This window comes from Periophthalmus magnuspinnatus, chromosome 22, assembly GCF_009829125.3.
Source record: "Periophthalmus magnuspinnatus isolate fPerMag1 chromosome 22, fPerMag1.2.pri, whole genome shotgun sequence".
NCBI lineage: Eukaryota > Metazoa > Chordata > Actinopteri > Gobiiformes > Gobiidae > Periophthalmus > Periophthalmus magnuspinnatus.
This window is the reverse complement of record NC_047147.1, coordinates 13,264,601-13,286,021: the sequence shown is the minus strand read 5'-3', so window position 1 is coordinate 13,286,021 and position 21,421 is coordinate 13,264,601. Positions and strand designations below refer to the sequence as shown.

The 21,421-nt window shown below is 40.8% G+C and overlaps 1 protein-coding gene and 1 long non-coding RNA gene across 2 annotated transcripts; both read left to right on the top strand.

Annotated features, from left to right (window-relative positions):
• Nucleotides 1-863: 863 nt before the first annotated feature.
• Nucleotides 864-3,358, top strand: foxa2 (forkhead box A2). The gene is made up of 2 exons (XM_033988117.2): nucleotides 864-1,214; nucleotides 1,808-3,358. Exons 1-2 carry the CDS (start codon nucleotides 1,143-1,145, stop codon nucleotides 2,978-2,980), a joined length of 1,245 nt encoding a protein of 414 aa, XP_033844008.1. The 5' UTR covers nucleotides 864-1,142; the 3' UTR covers nucleotides 2,981-3,358.
• Nucleotides 3,359-4,529: 1,171 nt separating this feature from the next.
• Nucleotides 4,530-17,729, top strand: LOC129457350 (uncharacterized). The gene is made up of 2 exons (XR_008649203.1): nucleotides 4,530-4,770; nucleotides 16,285-17,729. It is a non-coding gene; the product is annotated as an uncharacterized LOC129457350 (long non-coding RNA).
• The last annotated feature ends 3,692 nt before the right edge of the window (nucleotides 17,730-21,421 follow it).

Sequence of the window (21,421 nt, the reverse complement as noted above, 5' to 3'; positions counted from 1 at the left end):
ATGATTGTTTTTAGACTTAGAAATGCAATAGTAAAGCCACAATATGGAGTATTAAAAAGCTTAATTAAAAGTGACCGACAGAGGGCGTCGTAATGCTGCGTTGGCTGACTTATTGAACTCTAATTAAACAGTTTTGTACAATCGCACGCACAAATCACACATTTTTTGCAAATACTAGTCAAGTGGTCCATTAAAACAAATGACACAACAACATTTCCCCCAAGGATAAGTTAAATAAGTAAATGGACAAGATGATTACCCTATCTAAGTATTTATACTTTTACTAAATGAAGTAGTAATCAACAAATATTTGATGGGGGGAACAAAACAAAAAGCCCCAAGCACCTAATTCAGTTCACATTGTTTACAAATGTTTTGCTAAGGCTTTGATTAACCTAGGTTTGATTTAGTTTATTACTTTTTAAAGTAATTTCAGATATCATAGGCTACAGGTTATATGCTTAAATAATCAAGAAAAAAAGAAGATATAAAGACGTTTATATTTAGATTATCCATACGCCTTTAGACTTTAACCCTTTGTGCTTCCTGTTCCGCGTTACCATGCGTAAAAACGTTCCTCCAAACAAAATGTAATCTATAAAATGCAAAATGAAGAAATTCTGTATAAAAATGTGGTCAAAGTGGAATACACACTCTTGTAGGTTCTGCAAAGAAAAACGCTCCAGGACATCACCGAACAACCCTTATTTTCCTAAAGGTCTTTAAACGCAAACAGATCCTACAATAAACGAACTTTCTAATGAAGCTTTTCATATGAAACTGTTGTTTTGATTGGCCGCAGGTGTACAATTGGGGACGTCAAGGGGTGGGGGTGTGGTGTAGGAGCTTGAGGAGTCTCACGCCTAGGTGCGAGGAGATTATTCAAATAGGGCCCAAGGCGTAGAAGTAGGGATTGGAGGCTTGTCTGGCGCACACTGCTATATCACAGCGCTAACAGGCAGCACGGAGCGTCATTTGAACAGCACTCAGTGACAGACGGAGCACGGCCATCACATGCGTCTGTCCTCCACTGAAGGGATACACCGCCGACACAAACCCAGTGGTCCCCAGTCTGCGCGCACCTATTAGACCCGCACTTTTGGCTTTTTCCTCTGCTGGGAGACGCTTTGTGGAAGTCCTCCATGATGCTTGGAGCAGTTAAAATGGAAGGACACGAACACACCGACTGGAGCACCTACTACGGAGAGCCCGAGGTGGGTACCTTAAATATATATTTCTTTCCCTGTCTAAAGCCGATCCCATTTTATACAACTCAATATTAGCCCTGAGATAATATTAACTTTGTGATCAAATATTGACTTGAGGCGCCTCCAAATCCTCCCCCATCTCAACGCGAAGCGACGCAGCGCGCTCTCCTCACCAAAGTTGCGTGAAATACAGCTATGGGAACTTTGAACGGTGTGAAATAGAGCTAAAACTATTTTAAATATTTTACTCTACTTTTTAATGTATTCTTCCTCATTGGAAGACCATGAAGCAGTCTGATTTAAGAGAGATTTTGCTGGCGTTTTTGGCTGATTGGCCGTAATAACATGGACACGAAGGCTATAATTTTTGCAGCGATCCACAAATAATTTGAACCCCTCTAAAACATAAGTTTCCATTAATGGTCGGTTTCTTTTTGAATTACAAATTTAATTTGAAACGACAAAGGCTGGAACAATTACACATTTGGTGTACTTAAATTAAAATGCTTTATTCACACTTTATTTAAGACAAAAATAAAAGTAGTATAGCCTCCTCCCAGTGTGCGCGCTCCTGACCTAACGGCTGTTTCTCATTGCAGTGTTACACCTCTGTGGGCAACATGAACACGGGCCTGGGCATGAACTCTATGAACACCTACATGAGCATGTCGGGCATGAGCAGCACTGCCAACATGGCGGCCAACTCCATGAACATGTCCTACGTCAATACTGGCATGAGTCCTTCCATGACGGGCATGTCACCGGGCACCGGGGCCATGAATGGTATGGGCGCGGGTATGACTGCTATGAGCGCGGCGCTGAGCCCGAGCATGAGCCCGATGACTGCGCAGCCCGCATCTATGAACGCAATCAGCTCCTATACTAACATGAACGCCATGAGCCCTCTTTACGGACAGAGCAACATCAATCGCTCCAGGGACCCCAAAACATACCGCAGGAGCTACACGCACGCCAAGCCGCCATACTCCTACATCTCCCTTATTACCATGGCCATCCAGCAGTCTCCGAGCAAGATGCTCACCCTGGCTGAGATCTACCAGTGGATCATGGACCTGTTCCCCTTTTACAGACAGAACCAGCAGCGCTGGCAGAACTCCATCCGCCACTCGCTCTCCTTTAATGACTGTTTCCTCAAAGTGCCCCGCTCCCCGGACAAGCCTGGAAAGGGCTCCTTCTGGACTCTGCACCCAGATTCAGGAAACATGTTTGAAAACGGCTGCTACCTGCGGAGACAGAAGCGCTTCAAGTGCGAGAAGAAACTCTCCATGAAGGATTCTCGGAAATCAGGAGATGGCTCCCATAGCAGCTCCGAGAGCTGTAACGGCAACGAGTCCCCTCATTCCAATTCGTCCTCCGGGGAGCACAAGAGGGCCCTGGCGGACATGAAGAGCAGCCAGGCCCTGAGCCCAGAGCACGCCGCCGCCGCATCCCCCGTGTCTCAGAGTCAGCAGCACCTCATGTCACAGCACCACTCAGTGCTCGCGCATGATGGGCACCTCAAGCCCGAGCATCACTACTCGTTCAACCACCCGTTCTCTATCAATAACCTCATGTCGGAGCAGCAGCATCACCACAAAATGGACCTTAAAACTTACGAACAGGTCATGCACTACTCGGGCTACGGCTCCCCAATGGCAGGCGCGCTCTCCATGGGCTCAATGGCGGGAAAGACCGGCCTGGATTCCGCCTCTATCCCGGACACTACATATTACCAAGGCGTGTATTCTAGGCCCATCATGAACTCCTCATAATACACACGGACTGATCTGTTCTATTTGTACATTTGTAAAAATCTATAGAATTTGTGTACAATATGTATTTGAAATATTTTCCCACCGGTTTAGTTGTCCAGTTTGTTTTGTAGTCTGATTCTTTTAATGCTGATGATAATTCAAGTGATGTGAACAGATCTGTTCAAGAAAGGACCCAAAGACATAAAACAAACCGAAATACAAAGACGAGCGTGCTGTACATTTGCATCCATGCACTCACACAACCGGAGTTTTGTTCAAACGTTACGCTGGATTCCTCAATCATTTGTGTAATTCTATTTATGGCTTGTATATGTGTATTCTTGTAGTGACAAGAACAGAATCTATATTAAAGTGTTATGCTTTTGTTTCTCGAACACACTCATTGTCTCTGATTATTATTATTATTATTATTATTATTATTATTATTATTATTATTATTATTATTATTATTATTATTATTATATTGTTTTATTAAAATAGGCATTTAACAGACTTCGCTAAAACAATTGCATCCGCTGAATCTAATGTAATCAGAAGCCTAAATGCTTGATGCGCACAATTTATTTTATACAGTTCCATCACTTACAGAAACGATGCTTTTGTTTCGAATAGAAGGGATTATTAGATTTGCTGGTCAACATGAGCACAAAGATCTCCATTTGTCATGCAGGAAAAAGTCAACAAAACAAACATATGCTTAATAATCCCAAACACAAACTAGAAGAACTCAAAGGGAATACATGATTAATGTGCAAAAGACAGTGTGAGATAGAAAACGCAAAGCTTGTATAAAATATCATAGGTATTTTTATAATACAGATATTTTTGATCAAACCAGACATTGTTGATTTTTCTGGCACTGTGCGTAAAGGTGATGCGTAAAAGGACATTTATTCATTAAAATTCCCACAGTCAGTTGTGTTATGATTCTTACTGTCACTCAGACTTCTGTGTGACAGGCTGCCACTCATTCCCATTACACACACCTCACAGTTTAGATGAGTGAACAAGATTAAGTGTCTTTGTCACATAAACCAGCATCCCGCGGCGCAGGAGAATGGCCGCTGGAAAAGGGGGCTGATTTGGGAACAGAGACTCGCTTTAAATTCTCTCCCCACAATCTGGGCCCCCATTGTCTCGCGTCTATTTGAAAGTAGTCGGACCCTCCCCTCTCGTTAGATAAGATATAGGTTAGCAGTTGTAGTTGTTGTAGGACAGGACCCCAAGCGCTCTTCTCCTGTGTCCGGCTACAGCTCAAATCCAAGGCCATTCTAAGGCAGACACCTGCAGGCGCAGGACCTTCTCCTTCTGAACGGAACTAGGGTTTAAAAGTGCGTTTATAAGCCAGGCCCTCTTTACAGATCACAATTTAAACATCATGATCTGCGAATAAACAAGGCGAATAAACAATAGAGTCGAGGCTATGCCCACATATAGGAAAAGTACACACACCAACCAAATTGCACAAGTGTAAACTTTGAATAGGACGCTGTAGCTCTCTGTAAATTTACACAGACATTAAATTTGGTTCTATTCATTTTAGACATATAATGCTAAGCTGATTTTTTTTATAGCACACTGATCGATATCTCGGTAAAATAATCATTTTTTTAACTAGCGGGGCAGTGAAATCTTTGCTTTGTGCTAAAGTCAACAGTGACAGAGTTTGAGCTCAAATAAATGCCGTGATGTCTGGAGCCCTTTGCAGAAGGCACAAGGCGAGCTTCTACAATGGGTTCCTGTGTGGCTTGCCAACAACCAGTCAAGCACCGGCTGTTTTTGCGCAGGTACGAAGCTTTTATTTCTTTTAAAAATCTTCTATGGGATGTAGATATTGCTTTGGTGGTGGCCTTTTCCCGGACCAGGAGCGCAGAAGGAGGGGTAAGGAAGCTCATATCCTAAATTCATGAGAAAGGATTGAATCTTGAGATAGGGTGGTGCAAAGCTGAGGCATCTGGGGCTTGTGTGATCCAGGGGCTTGCCTCATGTTTCTTGCTGTTGTGACAGAGAGTGATGTACTGCACGGGAATAGTAGTGAGCGACGCGTAATTTGCATCGGTGATGCATCGTATTATTGCAAGTTTTAATATTTTACGCACGAAATGAAACGCCCGTGCACAGAAAAAAAATCAGGTTGAATTTTTACGAAAAATATGTAATGGTTCCGTTTAAAATAAATAAATAAATAAATAAATAACATTAAAAATCATATGTGATATATTGCTTTTCAGTTTATTGGTATAGTTTTTAGTGGTGTGTATTTTGTAGACAAGAGTTTATTGTAACACTCTATTATTATTATTATTATTATTATTATTATTATTATTATTATTATTATTATTATTATTATTATTATTATTATTATCATTATTATTATTATTATTAACATCAACAAAACAACAAAACAACAACAACAACAACAACAACAACAATAATAATAATAATAATAATAATAATAATAATAATAATAATAATAATAATAATAATAATAATAATAATAATAATAATGTTTAAGGGTTTATTGGCCAATGCATGATGCGGATGCATGGACAGCTTCCCACCGGACACACGGAGATGGGACTGGCCTTTCCGTGTTACTGGTTCAAAGGTACCCAACCTCAATCAGCTCTGACGCCTAGAGGTGCACGTGCCCAGGACCACCACCCCGAGCACAGCTCCTTTTTTTTCTGGCTCCATTTTTCAGCCGCAGAACTTTGGCTCCTGGCACACCATCACAGATAGGCACATTTGTTGTTATAGCAACAGGATAAAGGATAGCCCTGAAGCCTGTTGAGCCTTTTACTGCGCTAACGTGATTTCTTTGCATGTTCTCGGTCACATTTGCATATTACTTTCTCATGCTCCGCAACAAGTAGGCCTACTTTCATGCTTTGGCTATTCTATGTCTTAAGGCCAAACATCTGTAGCTATAGTCTACCCGTTTAAATGGCACGCCAGTTAACTGTTTCCTCTTTCTTATCATGTCTCGTTATGAATGGAGGCAGATGTCTCAAGGCAATCTCCCTGCAGCGATGTATTTTAAAGCTGAGGCAAATTTGGGCCTCTATTTTCACTGAATGACTCAGTCCACGGCGCGGTGCCACCCATGGGCGTCAACAGTTGTAGACCTGTAAAGATACTGTGTTTTTATCAGGCCACTGGACTTTTATGAGAAACATAAAAGCGTAGATATCCCGGGTTGTTTTATGAGAACAGAATTAAATGCAGGCTATGCTCCCAAGACAGGCATGTTTTTACTTATAGTTTAATTATGTCCAAAGTTGTTGCATCGTATTATGCCATGCCAGAGCAGTGTATTGGCTCATTGTCTGCCGCACCTATAGCAGCGTGCTGCAGCCCGCGCACCAGAACACCCAAGTAGATCTGTCTCCATGGAGACGGCGGGACACCGGTCCAACAAGCTGTAATTCTGTCTCAGCCTATTGCAGGGGAGGGCCCGTTCACGATAGCGGGACTTAACTCCTCTTTGAGCAGAAACACGGCTAATCCAGCCTGTGAGCGGCCCAAGTGCCGGCCCTTACTATATTAAAGCCCCGCGGAGTCAGAGCCCTACAGCCACCCATTGGCAACACAGCGGGCGGCCTTTGCGCCGTGGCACTGCGCAAAGTGTGCGTGCGCTAGATATGTGGATTCGTTTTCAAAGCTATTCTCTGATCATTTCACTGGTAAAAAACATATAACTTTTTACCCTCTAGCCAAATATTTTTTTGAGAGAGATCTTAAATGGCACCGTCTAATGAAGAGGCTAAATAGGCCTAAGAAAAATACAAACACAAGGCCTATAAAAATATAAGCAAAAAGGCACAATATAAAAGAAAAATGTAAAAAGCAAAATGGAATTACGTTTTAATAATTGTTAGGTTTTCCTCCAAAAAAAAAAAAAAAAAAAAAAAAGAAAAAAAAAAGAAAAAAAACTTAGTGTTTTGTTGTTTTTTTTAAAATGTAACATTACATTTAGCATTTTAAAAATATTGTTATTAATAGGCCTATTATATTGTTTTACTATTTTGAACAATGTTCTCAAGTTACAGGCTACTGCAAGCGTGAGCACAAATACTATAAAGATACTTTTCCTATCGGTATTTAGTGAACTGTTTTGTACAATATCTGTAGTTACAAGAGAAATCCCATAAGCTGGAGGTATTTGGTGCTATTCCTGTTGAGCATATGGAAAAAGCAGGGCAGAGGCGGGCGGTGAACGGGTGAGAATGCGGCCTCAGACTGTGATGTGTCCGGGCTCCTCTCACACCACTCTGTGAAATTCCTGTGTAGGACTCCATCATGTCCATTCACACACACACACACACTCACACAGCTCCGCCAACAATGCCCATTGACTAGTGCACAGCGGCGGCGGCAGCTGGTGCAGGGACGCACTGACCTAAAGAGCACCATTCAGCCCTTCTCTGCCCCTCTCTGCTGCTGTCTCTGCAGCTTTTATGTGTCTGGAAGGGGATGGATGGTCAGTGTTTGTCCTGCTGGAACACTGCACCTCGGCCCCTCACCAAACCCAGGCAATCACAAGGAGGGCTGTCCTGGAAATCTGTGGAGATAATGTAAATATGTGGAAAAAAGAGAACTTTCCATCCAGTTTCAGAGCAGTGTGATAAAATATAGATGAATGGCTATGAAGGAGACAGGCTGAGCCGCACAGGGGAGATAAGCTGCTCAAGGAGAAATGTAAGCTTCCATGCAGGTAATAAGCGTGTGTCCAATCACGCAGAAAGATACTATATTGCTATGAGATTAGAAGATGCTCAAAATATGAAGTTTGGAATCACTGCCAGAAAATTGATTATATTTGCTTTTATGGGCATTTCCCAATGGCACTCTCAGAACCTCTGGAAGAAAAGGTTGCTATAAAATGATATGTCAGTTAGATGTCTGCTTTGCTATAATCGATTTGCTAAGATTCCTTTATTCAACCTGGAGAATATGGCCTATGTCTTTGATTTGTCTTCCTATAAATATTGAGGTCTGTACTGCAAAAGGTATAAAAATATGAACAATAAAGGGCGCAGTAGTTGATAAGTAAGTAAATCAGTTAATCAGAATATAAACTAAACAAAGCAATGTTTGACCTCAAAATGGTTAGCGGAACCATCATCTTTTTCATTTGTATCGTTTTTTTTAAATTTATTATGGGAGTTACATTCAAATTCAATAACATTTGCATCATCACACAAAACAGCATTTTTTTTTCTTTTTCTGGTCTTCATTGACGTTCCTTACATTTTCAAAATTAAAATAGGAAAAAATAAATCACTTCTACTAGCTCCTTATTCACTCACACCTACTTCAAGCATTGGCACAATACAGCATATCAACACAACTAGTTTTTTCCCACTTAGCAACACAAGGCCCGTGTATGAAAGACAGCATGCTGCAACATCTCCCCAGTGTTCCAAATCCAGGAAGTAGAGCCAGATCTTCACCAGCCAATCACAACGAAGGACACCCAACTCATTAAAAGTTAATGAAACCTATAAACGTGGTGCGCCAGCGATTCATTTAAACCCCCAATCCAATCTCCTCTCCCGGCAAAGGCAAACAAGCCCGTGTGCCCCCCAAGTGCCGCCTCCGGAATAACAAACTACCCAATATTTTGTCTGCATATGTTCTCCTATGTGGACATGTACACCCCTGATAGGCTATCTTACAATGGGATTTGTCCAATTTAGTGAATGCCAGACCGCTTCTGTGCAGGGCGAATTCTGTAATCTGACTGCTAGTTGAATTTAATGCCATTCCTTTTACAACTGCTTCCGCTTGTTGGGAATGGGCCGAAAGGAGATATGACATTTCAACATTCATGAGAATCACTGACATTCAAATAATGTGCTGATTTTAATATGGTTTGAGTGAGGGCCAAATGTGCGTGAAAAAGGCTGGTCATGGTTCTGTGAGCGTCAAGAGCTAGTGCTGTTCCATGGGTGGAAAAGGGAAAAAATGAAAATCTTTTGATCCTATTCCTTTTAATTCGTAGACTGCGTCACAGGTTTTATCGGCAGGTTTATGTACCGTATATTTCCCTGTTATATTCCATCTGATAGAAATACATTTATAATTTAACCAAAAGTGTGAGGCTTAAGTTTTAATGAAATATGATGAAAAATATTGCTCTTAAAAACAATAAATTTTATACAAGATTTTTAGACTGTAGATACTAAACAAACAAAGGTTGTTGAGGGTTTGTTGAGGGTTTGAGGCCCAGATAAATTACATCAATCATTTTCCTCTGAAATGTAATAACTTTGGAATTAATAATAAAATTTGCTATTACGTTGGTTACAGCCTTTGTCATTTTAAGTAATTATTTAAGTACAAACCTTTTCTTTCTTCAACCCCTCACGCCCCATATCCTACATTGTTCAGATCAAATGAGATATTTCATGTTTTTACATCATGCAGTCTTACAACCAATCACCCACACTAAAGTGTCAAAAGCCTTTAACAACACACTCCTTGTCTTTTAAGAACCCCTATCTCTCCACGCCGCCCCTTATTGCTTCCCATGGGACGAGTTCAAATTAAATTCTGCCCGTGTATAGTGTCACTGTCAGCCCGTTAATGAATTCCCATACCCTGACTCCAATCAAATTAATCCCTGTTTTAATCTCATATAAACGGCGGAGGCATTTAGAGTGGCGCTGGGGAGGAGGTTGTTGTGGCAGATTAGGTTTGAAGTATGAGGCCGTCACTCCACTGGTCCCCTGACGCTCACTATTTAACCCTCGCCTGCTCGCTGCTGACACAAACATCACAGCACTCGTCACTTAGCATGCGCTCAGATCAGGGAAGTCAATTGGCCAAGATTTATAGCAGACAGCAAGCAAGGATGCTCGTAAGGTGAGGAGGGCCGGTGGTGTGTGGTGAATCCAAAATTGTGTTACCTTAAAAATATATTTTTCCATTGAGCCACAAAACCTACAACTTTATACACCAAATTACATCACACAAAAAGATTTAGTTGAATATCAACAATATGTAAATATTCTCAACACTCAATAGGTAGCACCACTCTAAAAATACTGGGATTCTAGACTTCACATGAGACCAATTTTAGTAAAAGTGTGGGGAAATGTATGTACCATCTTTGAAGATAAATAAATAAATAAATAGAAGTAACCATAACAGGAACTAAACTAGTAACAAAAACTAAACTAGTATTGAGATAAAGTGACCATAAAAGTTGGTCACCCATTCATCTTTCTTAAAGTGATCTTCACTAAAAAGCCGTCACTATTGAATCTCTTGTCCATTTGAAGCTGGTGAGGCTTAAATGTTGTTAAAGCAGCATACTGTTTTGGACAGCTGGACAAGTGGCCTCATGCAAAGCAGGCATCCTTCATATGCAAACACTTTGGAAACGACAGTGTTTTTTTGCTAATCATTAGTGCAACATGTCAGCTGTCTTCCTGCAGAACCTAAAGATACATAGTTTGTAAAAGGCTTATTAAAACAAACAATATTTCCAATGCTTTGTAAATGCAAATGCCATGGTTGGATTTGTGTACAGAAAAGATGTCCAGATGGCAGAAACAGGTTCAATAATTTATGTGTGCCTCTGAAAGTCCACCCAGTCTAAAACATTATTTTCAGAAAAAAATAAAGATGCAACGAAAACAAAAACATTATGGATCGCTTGCTCAAATCTAACAGGGATGTCCATATCTGAAACACTAATTAAGAGGCTCTATGAGAGCCAAAAAGTTGGAGCTTGTTTGAACCTGTGCATTGAGGAGACATTTGTGATAGACAGCAGTGAAAATGATGAAGAGGAGATAAAAAGGAGTTAGTTGGATCTAGCTTTCTCTATAGACATGCTGCATATCCAAATGTATAGTTATTATGTAAGCAGAAGCTGCAGATGACAGACGCTTCTGGAGCTAGTTTGGCAGTTCAGAGGACAGTTTGGAGCCTTATAGCCCAGTCCACCAAATGTCTGAACAGTGATGGTTTATTGAGGCATCTGTAAGCTTATTCCGTTTATTGCCAAGCTTGGCTCATGTACCTCGCGTCATGGAAAGGGTAAAAAACACACACAAAAGTTTGCTGTTTGCCTTTATTCCACCAAATCCTCGACAGCCGTGCTATAGCCCATCACTATTGACGCCATTGTGCTGTCACAACAACTAAACACATCATTTGTGCTCAGAAACTCATCCTGTATGTATCCAATACCAAATGTTTGGCCAGTGGAAGAGGTGGCATGGGGGGGGGTGCATAATTTGCTAGGAAACATTTTACCGAACATTTGGTGATAAAAACGCCGGCGTCGGCCCCAAGGCTTAAAGCAATTAATTCAGGATCCTGACATAAACTCTCAATCCTTTGACAGCTTGGAGCTGAAATAAAAATGCTAGTTCTCCTGGGAACGGCAGGAGATAGCTGGCTCTTTTCTGGACTGTTTGCTCACTGGCCCTGAGAGCAATCTTCCCCAGTCAGAATGAAATGCAAGGACACAAACAATGTACGGGCCAGAGAATAGGAGATGGGGAATGAACAGTTTGGACTATTTGCTCAGCAGAAGGGCAGCGACAATGGCCGGCCCATGGCTTTCCCATGCATCAAGCTTCTTAGTCTTAGGCCTCCCTTTGTTGCCTGGTTTCTTCTTCCACAGCCAGATAAGGGCCCAGCTGCCCTACACTTTTTATTCCTATTGTACACCATACTGTATGGTCATTTATCTGCGAGCATTCGGCTGACATTGCTGTGTTGTCTAATTGGAGGGTTATCGTGCGTGTATCTCGGTTCACCTTAGCATGTGCACTCGTTTAGGCCATGAATCGCACTTAGTTTGCCCACGAATGGAGGAGGGGTATAACAACTGACCCCTCTCCTCCTCTCCTCTAAAGTCAAGCACTGGGCGAGATAGTGATAGCATGCTTTGCATAAGCCAATGCTGTGTTCTGGTTTCAGAGAGCCACTGCATCTCAAAGACGGGAGACGTTGTAAAAGTGAGGCAAACAGAGAGTGGTCCTGTTTATGGAGCAAAGAGCTGTACTTTTCCAGCCAAAGCAGAGAGCGGCTGAGGACTCTCGAGGTGGAATGAGATGCACTCATTATATGACCTAATGGCAACTCCAGCCCGAAGAGAGGGCAAACAAGTGTAGTGGCTCGGGCCCACACAGCATTCATATTGTGCTCTTTTGTTTTGGCCGGTTGGTGTGTGTTTGCATTTACATTGACCAGTTCGCTGCCGAATGTGTATTCACACTCAATAGATCTAATGCGGTCTGCATTGCAGGAAATGGAAGCATGAGTGCAGTGCCTTGTTTCAGTCTGGTGTGGTAAAACAACAATACTGAAAGTATTTAAAATAAACAAACACAGAAAATAGAAGATGGTAGGATGTAGCACAGGATCAATACACATAAGACGAAGCAGCATATTCATGCATGTGAGCAGACTCTGGCCTAAAGGCAAACACACCTCCCCTCCCCCCGGGCCCCGACCCCTTGGGTGGTCATGCAGCGGACCACAATATAATGTTGTGCAGAATAACCTTTGAGAAAAGAGCCCCCACATCTGTATGTGTAACGCAGGAAGTGATGAGCGCAGGGATACAGTGCTTAAACAACAATGCCACAAATGCTTTATTGTAATGCTTAAGCTCTTGATCTACCAGCTCACATTTCAAAGTGCCAGCGGCTGTGCCAAGACAGGTCCCAGGAAGAAGAGCCCTTTTGTTACTGGCACAAATGCTCAATTTTAAGACACCACTTAATTTATATGAGGTACCTTACACAGGGTTTTGACCTGTGTTGGGAGCACACAGCAACATCATTAGAAATAGTGGGAGCTGGTTTCAGATACACCTCAGCATAGCTGCAGCGGTGTGCTAGCCTGTCAGCGTGCAGGTACAAGATAAATCAGTCTATTTGTGCATGCTGAGAGAGCTGGGCTGCTTGTGGGGTGGTGCTCTGAGCTTCACGCTCCAGCAGCGCTCAAATAAAGCCCTGTTCCAGGCATTTCAACACCGCTTAAGGTTGTCCGTGCCCGTGTAATTTATGAGTTAAGAGGCTCTATTTTTTCTTAACTTCACTACGACCTACAATCTTCCAGCATTCATGGGTGGAGAAAAGAACTGCAGGTGACTCATAGGAAACTTACAACACTCCTCCAATTACCTTAAACAATGGTGGTCTGAGTGATAGCCGGAGCGCCGAGGTTCAGGAGCTAAATGTGGGTAAGAGCAGAGCTGTTCCTCTAATATGACGGACCACGCTCCCACAGGTGAGGCCTCGGGGGCTGCAGCGGTGAGGGGGGCACGGGGCTCGTGGGTGGTCATGTGACTGACAGGCTGCACACTGGCATAACATCCACGCTGGCATCCCTCTGCAGAAACAGTTAATCCTTGTCAGAAGGTGTTGTGGCTTTTTGCATTTGAATTTGTAATAGAAAGTAAATATGCAAATGTATGACAGAATACGGCCCAGACAAAGACCCAGGACAGTTCATTAAAGAATATGAAAAAAAAAAAAATCTGAATTTAAAATGTAATTATTTTGAACTTGGGATGAAAGCCTACTAATGGGACTAGAACAATCAAATATTACATTTTACGCATCAGTTAATAATTAATTTACCATCTGCCTCAGTTGTTAATTATTACAAAATACAACTTTTCTTTATATGACTATTTATGAGCATAATAAAGGTATGATAATAGGTTTAATAATTATCTTGTTTAGCCAATAAACTCATAACCCAGTGTATGTTTTTGTTTGTACAGTTTTTAAAAAAATATTATATCATCACAAACAAACACAAAAAAATATTATATTATATAATATTATGAATATAAATATATAAATAAATAAATATATATACTTTAAGAAAAAATTACTTAATGAGACATGAGTAGCAATTTTAATCCGAGCTGGAACCCTCCACAGCAAATAGGCCTGAAGTGTGAAGAAGAGCACCAGGTCTACATTTCAAATGTGATTTGTTCAATCTGTATATTGCTTCATTTATTATATTGAAAAATCTGTAAAAAGAGAAAGAAAGAAAATAAATAAAGATATAATAATAAGTAAATATGTAATAAAATAATAAAATAAGTTGTAAAATATTTTGTAAAATGAACACTCTCCAAAATATAATTTTTCATTTACTGTAATCAGAGCAGGTCAATGAAATGAAATGAAAATGAAAAAAAAAAGTCTTTCAAATGTTAAGAGTAAAGAGTTGTGTGCTGATCACCAAAGTAAAAATAATTTGATTCTAAGCATGAGTTAAATAACCCATAATTCCTGCATATGTTTCCATTCTTGCAGTGTAAGGCTGAGTGCTGCAGCCACATATTACCTCTGGCAGAGTGTGAATGTCAACACCCTGTAAACACCTTTGACACACATGCTTGAATGCGACGGGCGAGTTAACTAAACATTCCTGGGTGTTCCCCATAAAGGTCTACCACTCATCCAATAGAGCGCGCTGACCCGACTCCCACGCTCCCAACTACCTGAACAGCACCAAGCGACCCACTTCTTACTATTTATATTCATGCTAATAGAAAATACTACTGTGCGCTTCATGTCGTATTAAAAATGCTGTAAAAGATCAAATGAATATGGTGTGAAAAAACAGTGTTATTGGCTTTCGTGGCTTGAATTGAAAATTTTAGAGTACAATTCCGACCTGTTCTTTAACACTGCACCCTGACTATTTCAGATTTCCGCGATTTCAACCCCCTCAGGACGGATCAACAACACCAAGGTATACAAGTGTGCATCAAATAAATAGTCGGATGGGATTTATATAGAGGCCTGCGTCTTTGTCAAACAGGGCTGTAGCTGACTAAAGTGTTCCCCACGGCACGAGTAGAGAGAGGCAGGCCGACACACACACACTCAAATGCTAACACAATGTCCCCTTCAGTCCTAGGTTGTGACCGGTGCATGGCATTGGCCAGGTATGTCAACTATGTTTGCTCAGCTATCCATCAACCGTGCACCTTCCCTATACCAGAAACAGGAACTTTTGTTTAAAGCATGCTGAGCCTATCCTCTGACTAGATTTATTTCCCTATTGCCAGCGCACAATTTATTAGCACTTTTGTTCTGTATTTTGCTTCTTTATGTAGGTTGTGCACGTGTTCGTTGCGGGGTACAATTTGGGTGACACTACTGCCCCCTTATCATCTTTGACCAGGGTTAGCAAATAAACACTGTATGCAAGCTGGAAAACGGAGATTTACGACTCTGTGACGCTCTCAAATTACAAAGTTTGTTTTTTTATCGTAAAAAACAAAACAAAAATACTACTGTGTTTAAATAACAGGTTTCAGGAAGTTATATACGACATTAATATGAGTCACTTCACCATTGTGGACCCGTTGGGAACAGTTAGTTGAATTGTCACAGAAAAGTTCCTAAAGAAACCAACATTAGGGCTGGTATGTTTGAACTGCAGTCACAACCTTTTTACTTTATTCCCCGAAACACAGGCCTATTTATCTCGACTACTTCTCCTCTTAGTGAGATATGGCTAAATGTGTGTTGTTAATCATTGACTTTAGTGCTTAGAGCATCCTGCTTTGAGTGGCCACTTTGCCTGTTCTTGTGCTGCACTTTTAGCCATAAATGTTCCAACCGGCCTCTCCAAATCCTACACACTATTAGCACTTTGGAGGGGCTCTCCCTTATAATGAACCACTGGCATGCCGAGGTAAATAAACGATATGAGATGAAGCCTTTTAAGGCTTTGTACCCATGTGTAATTTGGCCCTAAAATAAATGTGCTGGTGCTATTGTGAAATGGGGAATGTTCATGTATTACTTAAATCCCACTTTGACAGGCATAAAATGAGCCCGGGCTTCTCACTGACAGTTGAAGATGGAGAGCAAACGGAGATTAGGGGCATGTTAATTAATTGCTGGGTTAGTAAGGTGCCCGGCGTTTCAGCCATGAAAGCGTTTATGGCCCTTGGACAGGCATAAAATGATAATCATAACTGCAGAAAGGAATATAAGAGCTAAAGGAGTATAAGGAAAGCAGCTACAAAAAATAAATGTGTTATTAAGCCCTATGTAACACCTTCACTTGGCCTCAGACAAAATTAGACAAACACAAAAAGCAAACAAAATGAACAAGTAGCATCACCCAACCTCCTTCAGAATAGAAAAAAGGATAAGAAATAGCACTTTCTAAAAAAATGTACAGCACTTCAAAAGAAAATAAAGAGAATGGACAGAGACAAGACTAAAATACTAGCTTTAGAATATGTGTGAATAAAAGTTTAACAGCTTGTTTTCTCTTTCTCTCTATAGATGCAAATGGCCTTGGTGTAAAGGAAACTTCCACGGCCATCACTGTCGTCGCACTTGGCCGTTTCCACGTCTGACCTGTCTACAATATGTAATATCAGAGCTGTGTCAGAGCTGAGTTGAATGGGAACAAAAGAGAGGCCTCCATTAATGATTAACTGTTCTAAAAGCCCCGGCTTTTGTATTCCCATGGAGCCTGGGCTATCTGGCCGCCATGTGACATGCTCACAGCGTTTTTCGAGCAGATTGGGGGAAAGCTAGTGAGCAAACACAGGTGCTTTGGAGCAGCACTGGCGACGCTGTCAGGGACAACCACAAACAAGAGCAGCTATGCCTGGCTAAATGAATCCCCACCCCTCCCATCAGCGTCAGCGCCCCCACCCCGCACCATACAGCCCTGCGCTGGCCTGAGCGAACTGTTTGCTAGAGCCATATAGTCATCCCCCCATTGAGTCCAGTGTCCGCCACAGGCCAGCCTCTACAACTTCTCACAGCCGCCAAAGAAACAAACAAATAAAAGTGAGGATGGCCGAGAGCTCCTTTGAGGTGATGGCATTTGCTGTGGTCATGACTAGTGGGAGAGCAAACAAATTAATGGTGTTCCAGTTTTCACTTTCCAAACCAAACTAAATGTCTTTTGGTTCAAGTGGGGCAATTCCACTGACCCTGGTGTCAAATGCTGTATGAGGCCTGCACACTTTTGCTCTCCAAACGTCAAGAGGAGGCAATAACAAATTAAACAGGCCTAGAGTATTGGCTAATGAAGAAGTAGTAGTAGGTTTGTTTATGGGTTCTAAAGTCAGACCTGGCTGCAGCACTTAACCTTGTCATTTGCTCAGCGGGATGTGAGGGGGAGTAACACAGCCATGATAACACAATCAGATCACATCACGCTTTATCTTAAAATGGCTTTTCCGCTCACAGACAAATGAACAGAGGCTGATAACAGAACAAAGGCTCACCTCTGATTGGCCATCCTCGCAAAAGAAAAGAAAATTATCAGGCCCGAAAATTCACAATAGCCAACATTTATGCCAGTTACTATTTTCAACTCTGTGAAACAAATATTTGGATTGTCTTTAGCAAATGGGGGTTTCTAAGATATGACCGGACACCTATAAAGCAACTACTATCACTGGAAAGATGATAAAAATATTTCAAAACAAACAACTTGAATCAACAGGAGAGGAAATTAAGCTGTAAAGGCGAATGAGTAATATATTGACAATACAGAAGGGAAAATGTGGCAGAGATGAGGGCCAGAAGTTTGGGGCAAATTGAAAGCACTTTTGGTGACTTCTGCAGCCCAATTCTGAGAGTCAGAGAGAGCCGTGTGTGTTCAGGGATTCAGTCTGCGCTTTGTTTGCTCACCTAAAAAAAAAAAGGATTGGAAAAAGTGTGATATGGACCACTATCTTCAATGTGAAATAAAATTATTAAAGAAAGAACATCTTGTGGAAATTGCATGAATAAAATATAGAAACAAAAATGTCACTTATATTTCAATAAAAATACAATGTTGAGAATAGAATGAGCATGAAATGACTAAACCTGTTATAAAGGGAAGAGTGTGGAATAACCATAAATGCTCAGTAAGGACAGGGCAGAAACAAAATATCTTGATCATTTTTCTAATAATGGTGTGTGTAAATGGAGGTCTTAAGCTTGTTAGTTGCCTTTATAGATGTAACTATAAAAAGTGCATATGTTTGAAATGGTCAGGAGCAAAATACATACCGCTGGATAGCATTTTGAGTGCATGTCTGTCGAGTGGACTGTCTGGTAATGGCTAATCTGCATGTTTATTTGATACAATAATCAAGCGCCTATCTACATGGAGCTAGTTTCCATCAAGAACACACATGACATTAATAATATAGTAATAACAGTATATAAGCATTTGTATACTTCAAAGAGATTAAATAAGTTGATAGCATTACATTACGTGCTTAGCTTATGTCTTTGGTCATTAGGCATAGTCAGAAAGGAAACAAAAACAATATATAGCTGTATTCTAGTCTGAAGTTTCACACTTATTTTTCTTAGCCCTATTAACATAAATTCTAACATTCAAGATGACAGCCAACCTCTAATTAATCATTATATATATTTAAATCAACCACTGAACTGATCACTAATTCGGTGTGATCCTTAATTTGTTGTGAAATATGTTATGACTGATAACGGTATTTGTAAAGTGTTGTTCTATGCTTATTGTGTAAAATGCATATACTTCAGAAGCACCATCTTCCCATTATTCAGACAGGATTTGGCTAGTATATATTGCTAGTGGCTCATCTCGTCTCCAGCTTCCTGCTCGGATTTATCCCGCGCCAACCGTGAGCGGAGTCTGACGAGAGGAATTACAAATCCGCACTTTTCGGGGTCTTACTGTAATTCTCCGCCATGTTGGAGAGGAGTAGTGTGTGCGCGCGTGTGTGTGTGAGAGAGAGGGGGGGGGGGCATCTCGAGAGGGGATTTGAGGCAACATCTTTGTGGCCTGTTCATTGTGCAGCTCTGAAAGTCGTCCAGTCCCTGATTGTCTGAGCTGACTCAACTCAATCAAAGAAAAGTTTTCCAGTAATGAAGCAAGACTTGAAAGCTGCTTTGATCTGGCTCGGGACAATGCTAGAAAAATTGAAAAGAGCAAAGTGTGCACTAAGCAGCGGTATTAACCCCTTGTCTTTTGGCAGGTCCACACCTTAAATGAAGTAATAACTAGTTTCTGTGGAAAATGAGATTCTTGCTTGATGGGGGTTATCTACTTAAGTTGTACACCAAAAGAAGTTAGCTAAAACAGGTAGCCATAGAGTAGAAGCATGAGTAAAATGCATTTTGGTGTAGATGAAGGTTTTAGAGGACTTTTAATGTACTGCAACTACCATTTACTGAGGGAACCCATATTTGATTGGTTGGTCTCAAAGCAGAAAAAAGTCTTACCACTTAACAGGAAGATCTTGAAATCCCAAACTTCTCCACAGAACTTAGTGACAACATAAATCTCCATTCTCTACAAAAGGTCAGTTAGAAAATGACTCTCCAAGGTTGCATTTGCTTTTTGCTTTTATGTCAAGTGATAAAACCTTCATGGTAGAGTTTTGGTGCATGGGCCTGACAGATTACCCAGCATGCTTCAGTGCTGGTGTCACGGGTCAACGCAGGGCCAGCTCTGTCCTCAGACTGTGTTAACTAAGTGGGCCGTCACTATCTGCCCATCAGCCAGCCAGTCTGCAGACTCCCCGCACTAAAGCCCAATAAAATATGTCCGACTTCTGTTCAGAGCTGCTTTATAGCGCCTGGGCGTCTGTTAACTTCTGTTACTCAATAATATGGACGGCTCAACTATTACATCTATTACAGGGCTTTAATTCTTATGAGCCAACAGTGGCTGAGACCAAATGGATCTGTGCATTAGTTTTACACAGACATATTGCGCTAACAATAAAACAATATAATATGTCAAAAGAAAGCTCAGCTGATGTACTTGTTTTTAAAGGTTGAATTTGAAAATTTCAAATAAAATCAAATAAATATAACATTTTGCAATCAAAAGAAAAGAAGTTATCAACAATATCCAATAGAACTGCATGGTGTAGTGTATATTTTGTTGTGAATCACTTATTCCTCCCTCAGCACCATACTAATACTAATAATGAGCCTAATACTTAGACTCAATCTAATGTACGCATTTAAAATATGCACATTACTCTTTCTTTTGTATCCATAGGTTTCAGAATGACAATTAACATAGTGATTAACAATGTAAAAAGCTAAATATTATATATTTTTATTAGAAAAAGCCTTCAAAATGTAATATGTATATATCCTGCCTCTTCCAGCTACCTGCTTTCCTTCTCCATTTTCTCATCAGTTACAGGTGACAGCGACTTTGTTTAGCACAATTAGTAACCGCCCTTTTATTAACTGCTTTTGTCTGTATGATAAATGACGGTGAACTGAGCTGGAAGATCTACGTCAACCCCTTTGTCACACCTGAATGGCACTCAACACCATACACCCAGCAAAGCGCCTGGTGTGGAGCCCCTCTGCTGTTCCAATAAGCCTGCACTGTCTCCTGCACTGTGTTTTATGAATATGACCCTGCATCCCTTGTGTTCAATTACTTGAGTCAATAGCTCAGTATTAAACCTGGACATATGAGTTGCGTCATAAAGTGTAGATACAAAAGCACTGCATGTTATTGGGCTATCTCGAAGGGGATGTGAAGATTACAGCGGCAATTTGCTGGCCAGGAAGTAAACAAAGTAGTAATATACAAGGGCAATAGGGGACAAATATGGCTGCAGTGTTGGGATCATCTGGACAGTGCGTAGATAAGGAGGGTGTAAAATATCAAAATATGAAATGTGCTTTGCGTGTATGAGACAGCTGCTATCTGACATACACTCACACACACGCATAGGTTTACAGGTAGCAGCTGGGCCGACTCACCTGTCATATTAATAAAACCAGACAATCCCTTCCGTCAGCGCTGGCACAGGAGGCACACAAGAGGATGGACTGCCGACAACAAAAGAACAGAGAAAATTAACAAGGAGACAGGATCAGGAAATCGTTTGGTTTGATACACACGTCATTATCCTAGAGCAATATTTTTTAAAAACAAGATGATGGGTTGAATTATTGTTGTGATCATACATATAATATTTGTAATTCATGGTAAAATACATAAAACAACCCTGTCACTTTAAAACCTCACTGACAATTCGGAAAGAACTGCACTGAAACACTAAATTTGATTAAAGTGCCGCGATAAAGATCTTTCTATATTTCTCATATTATGTACTGTAGCAACACAAAACAGTTTAAATTCAAATAATCAAACTATATCTATGAAATACTGACTCAATAAACATGATTTTAACAATAACTGTGTTGTCTGCTTTATCATTGTGTGAATTCAAATGCACAGTTCTGATTTACATAGAATATTCTCCCTTTGAAATAAGCAGTGATTCATCTGTAAAGCTTATAATTAAATGAAAATACTGCATGGGTACATAATTGGCACCGGATACGGTATGCAAACAATACTACAAACAAAATACTAAAGAGATGAAAAAATAGTTTATAGATAGTCCCTACAATAAGGAAATCCTTAATTGTGTTGGTAGGTAGA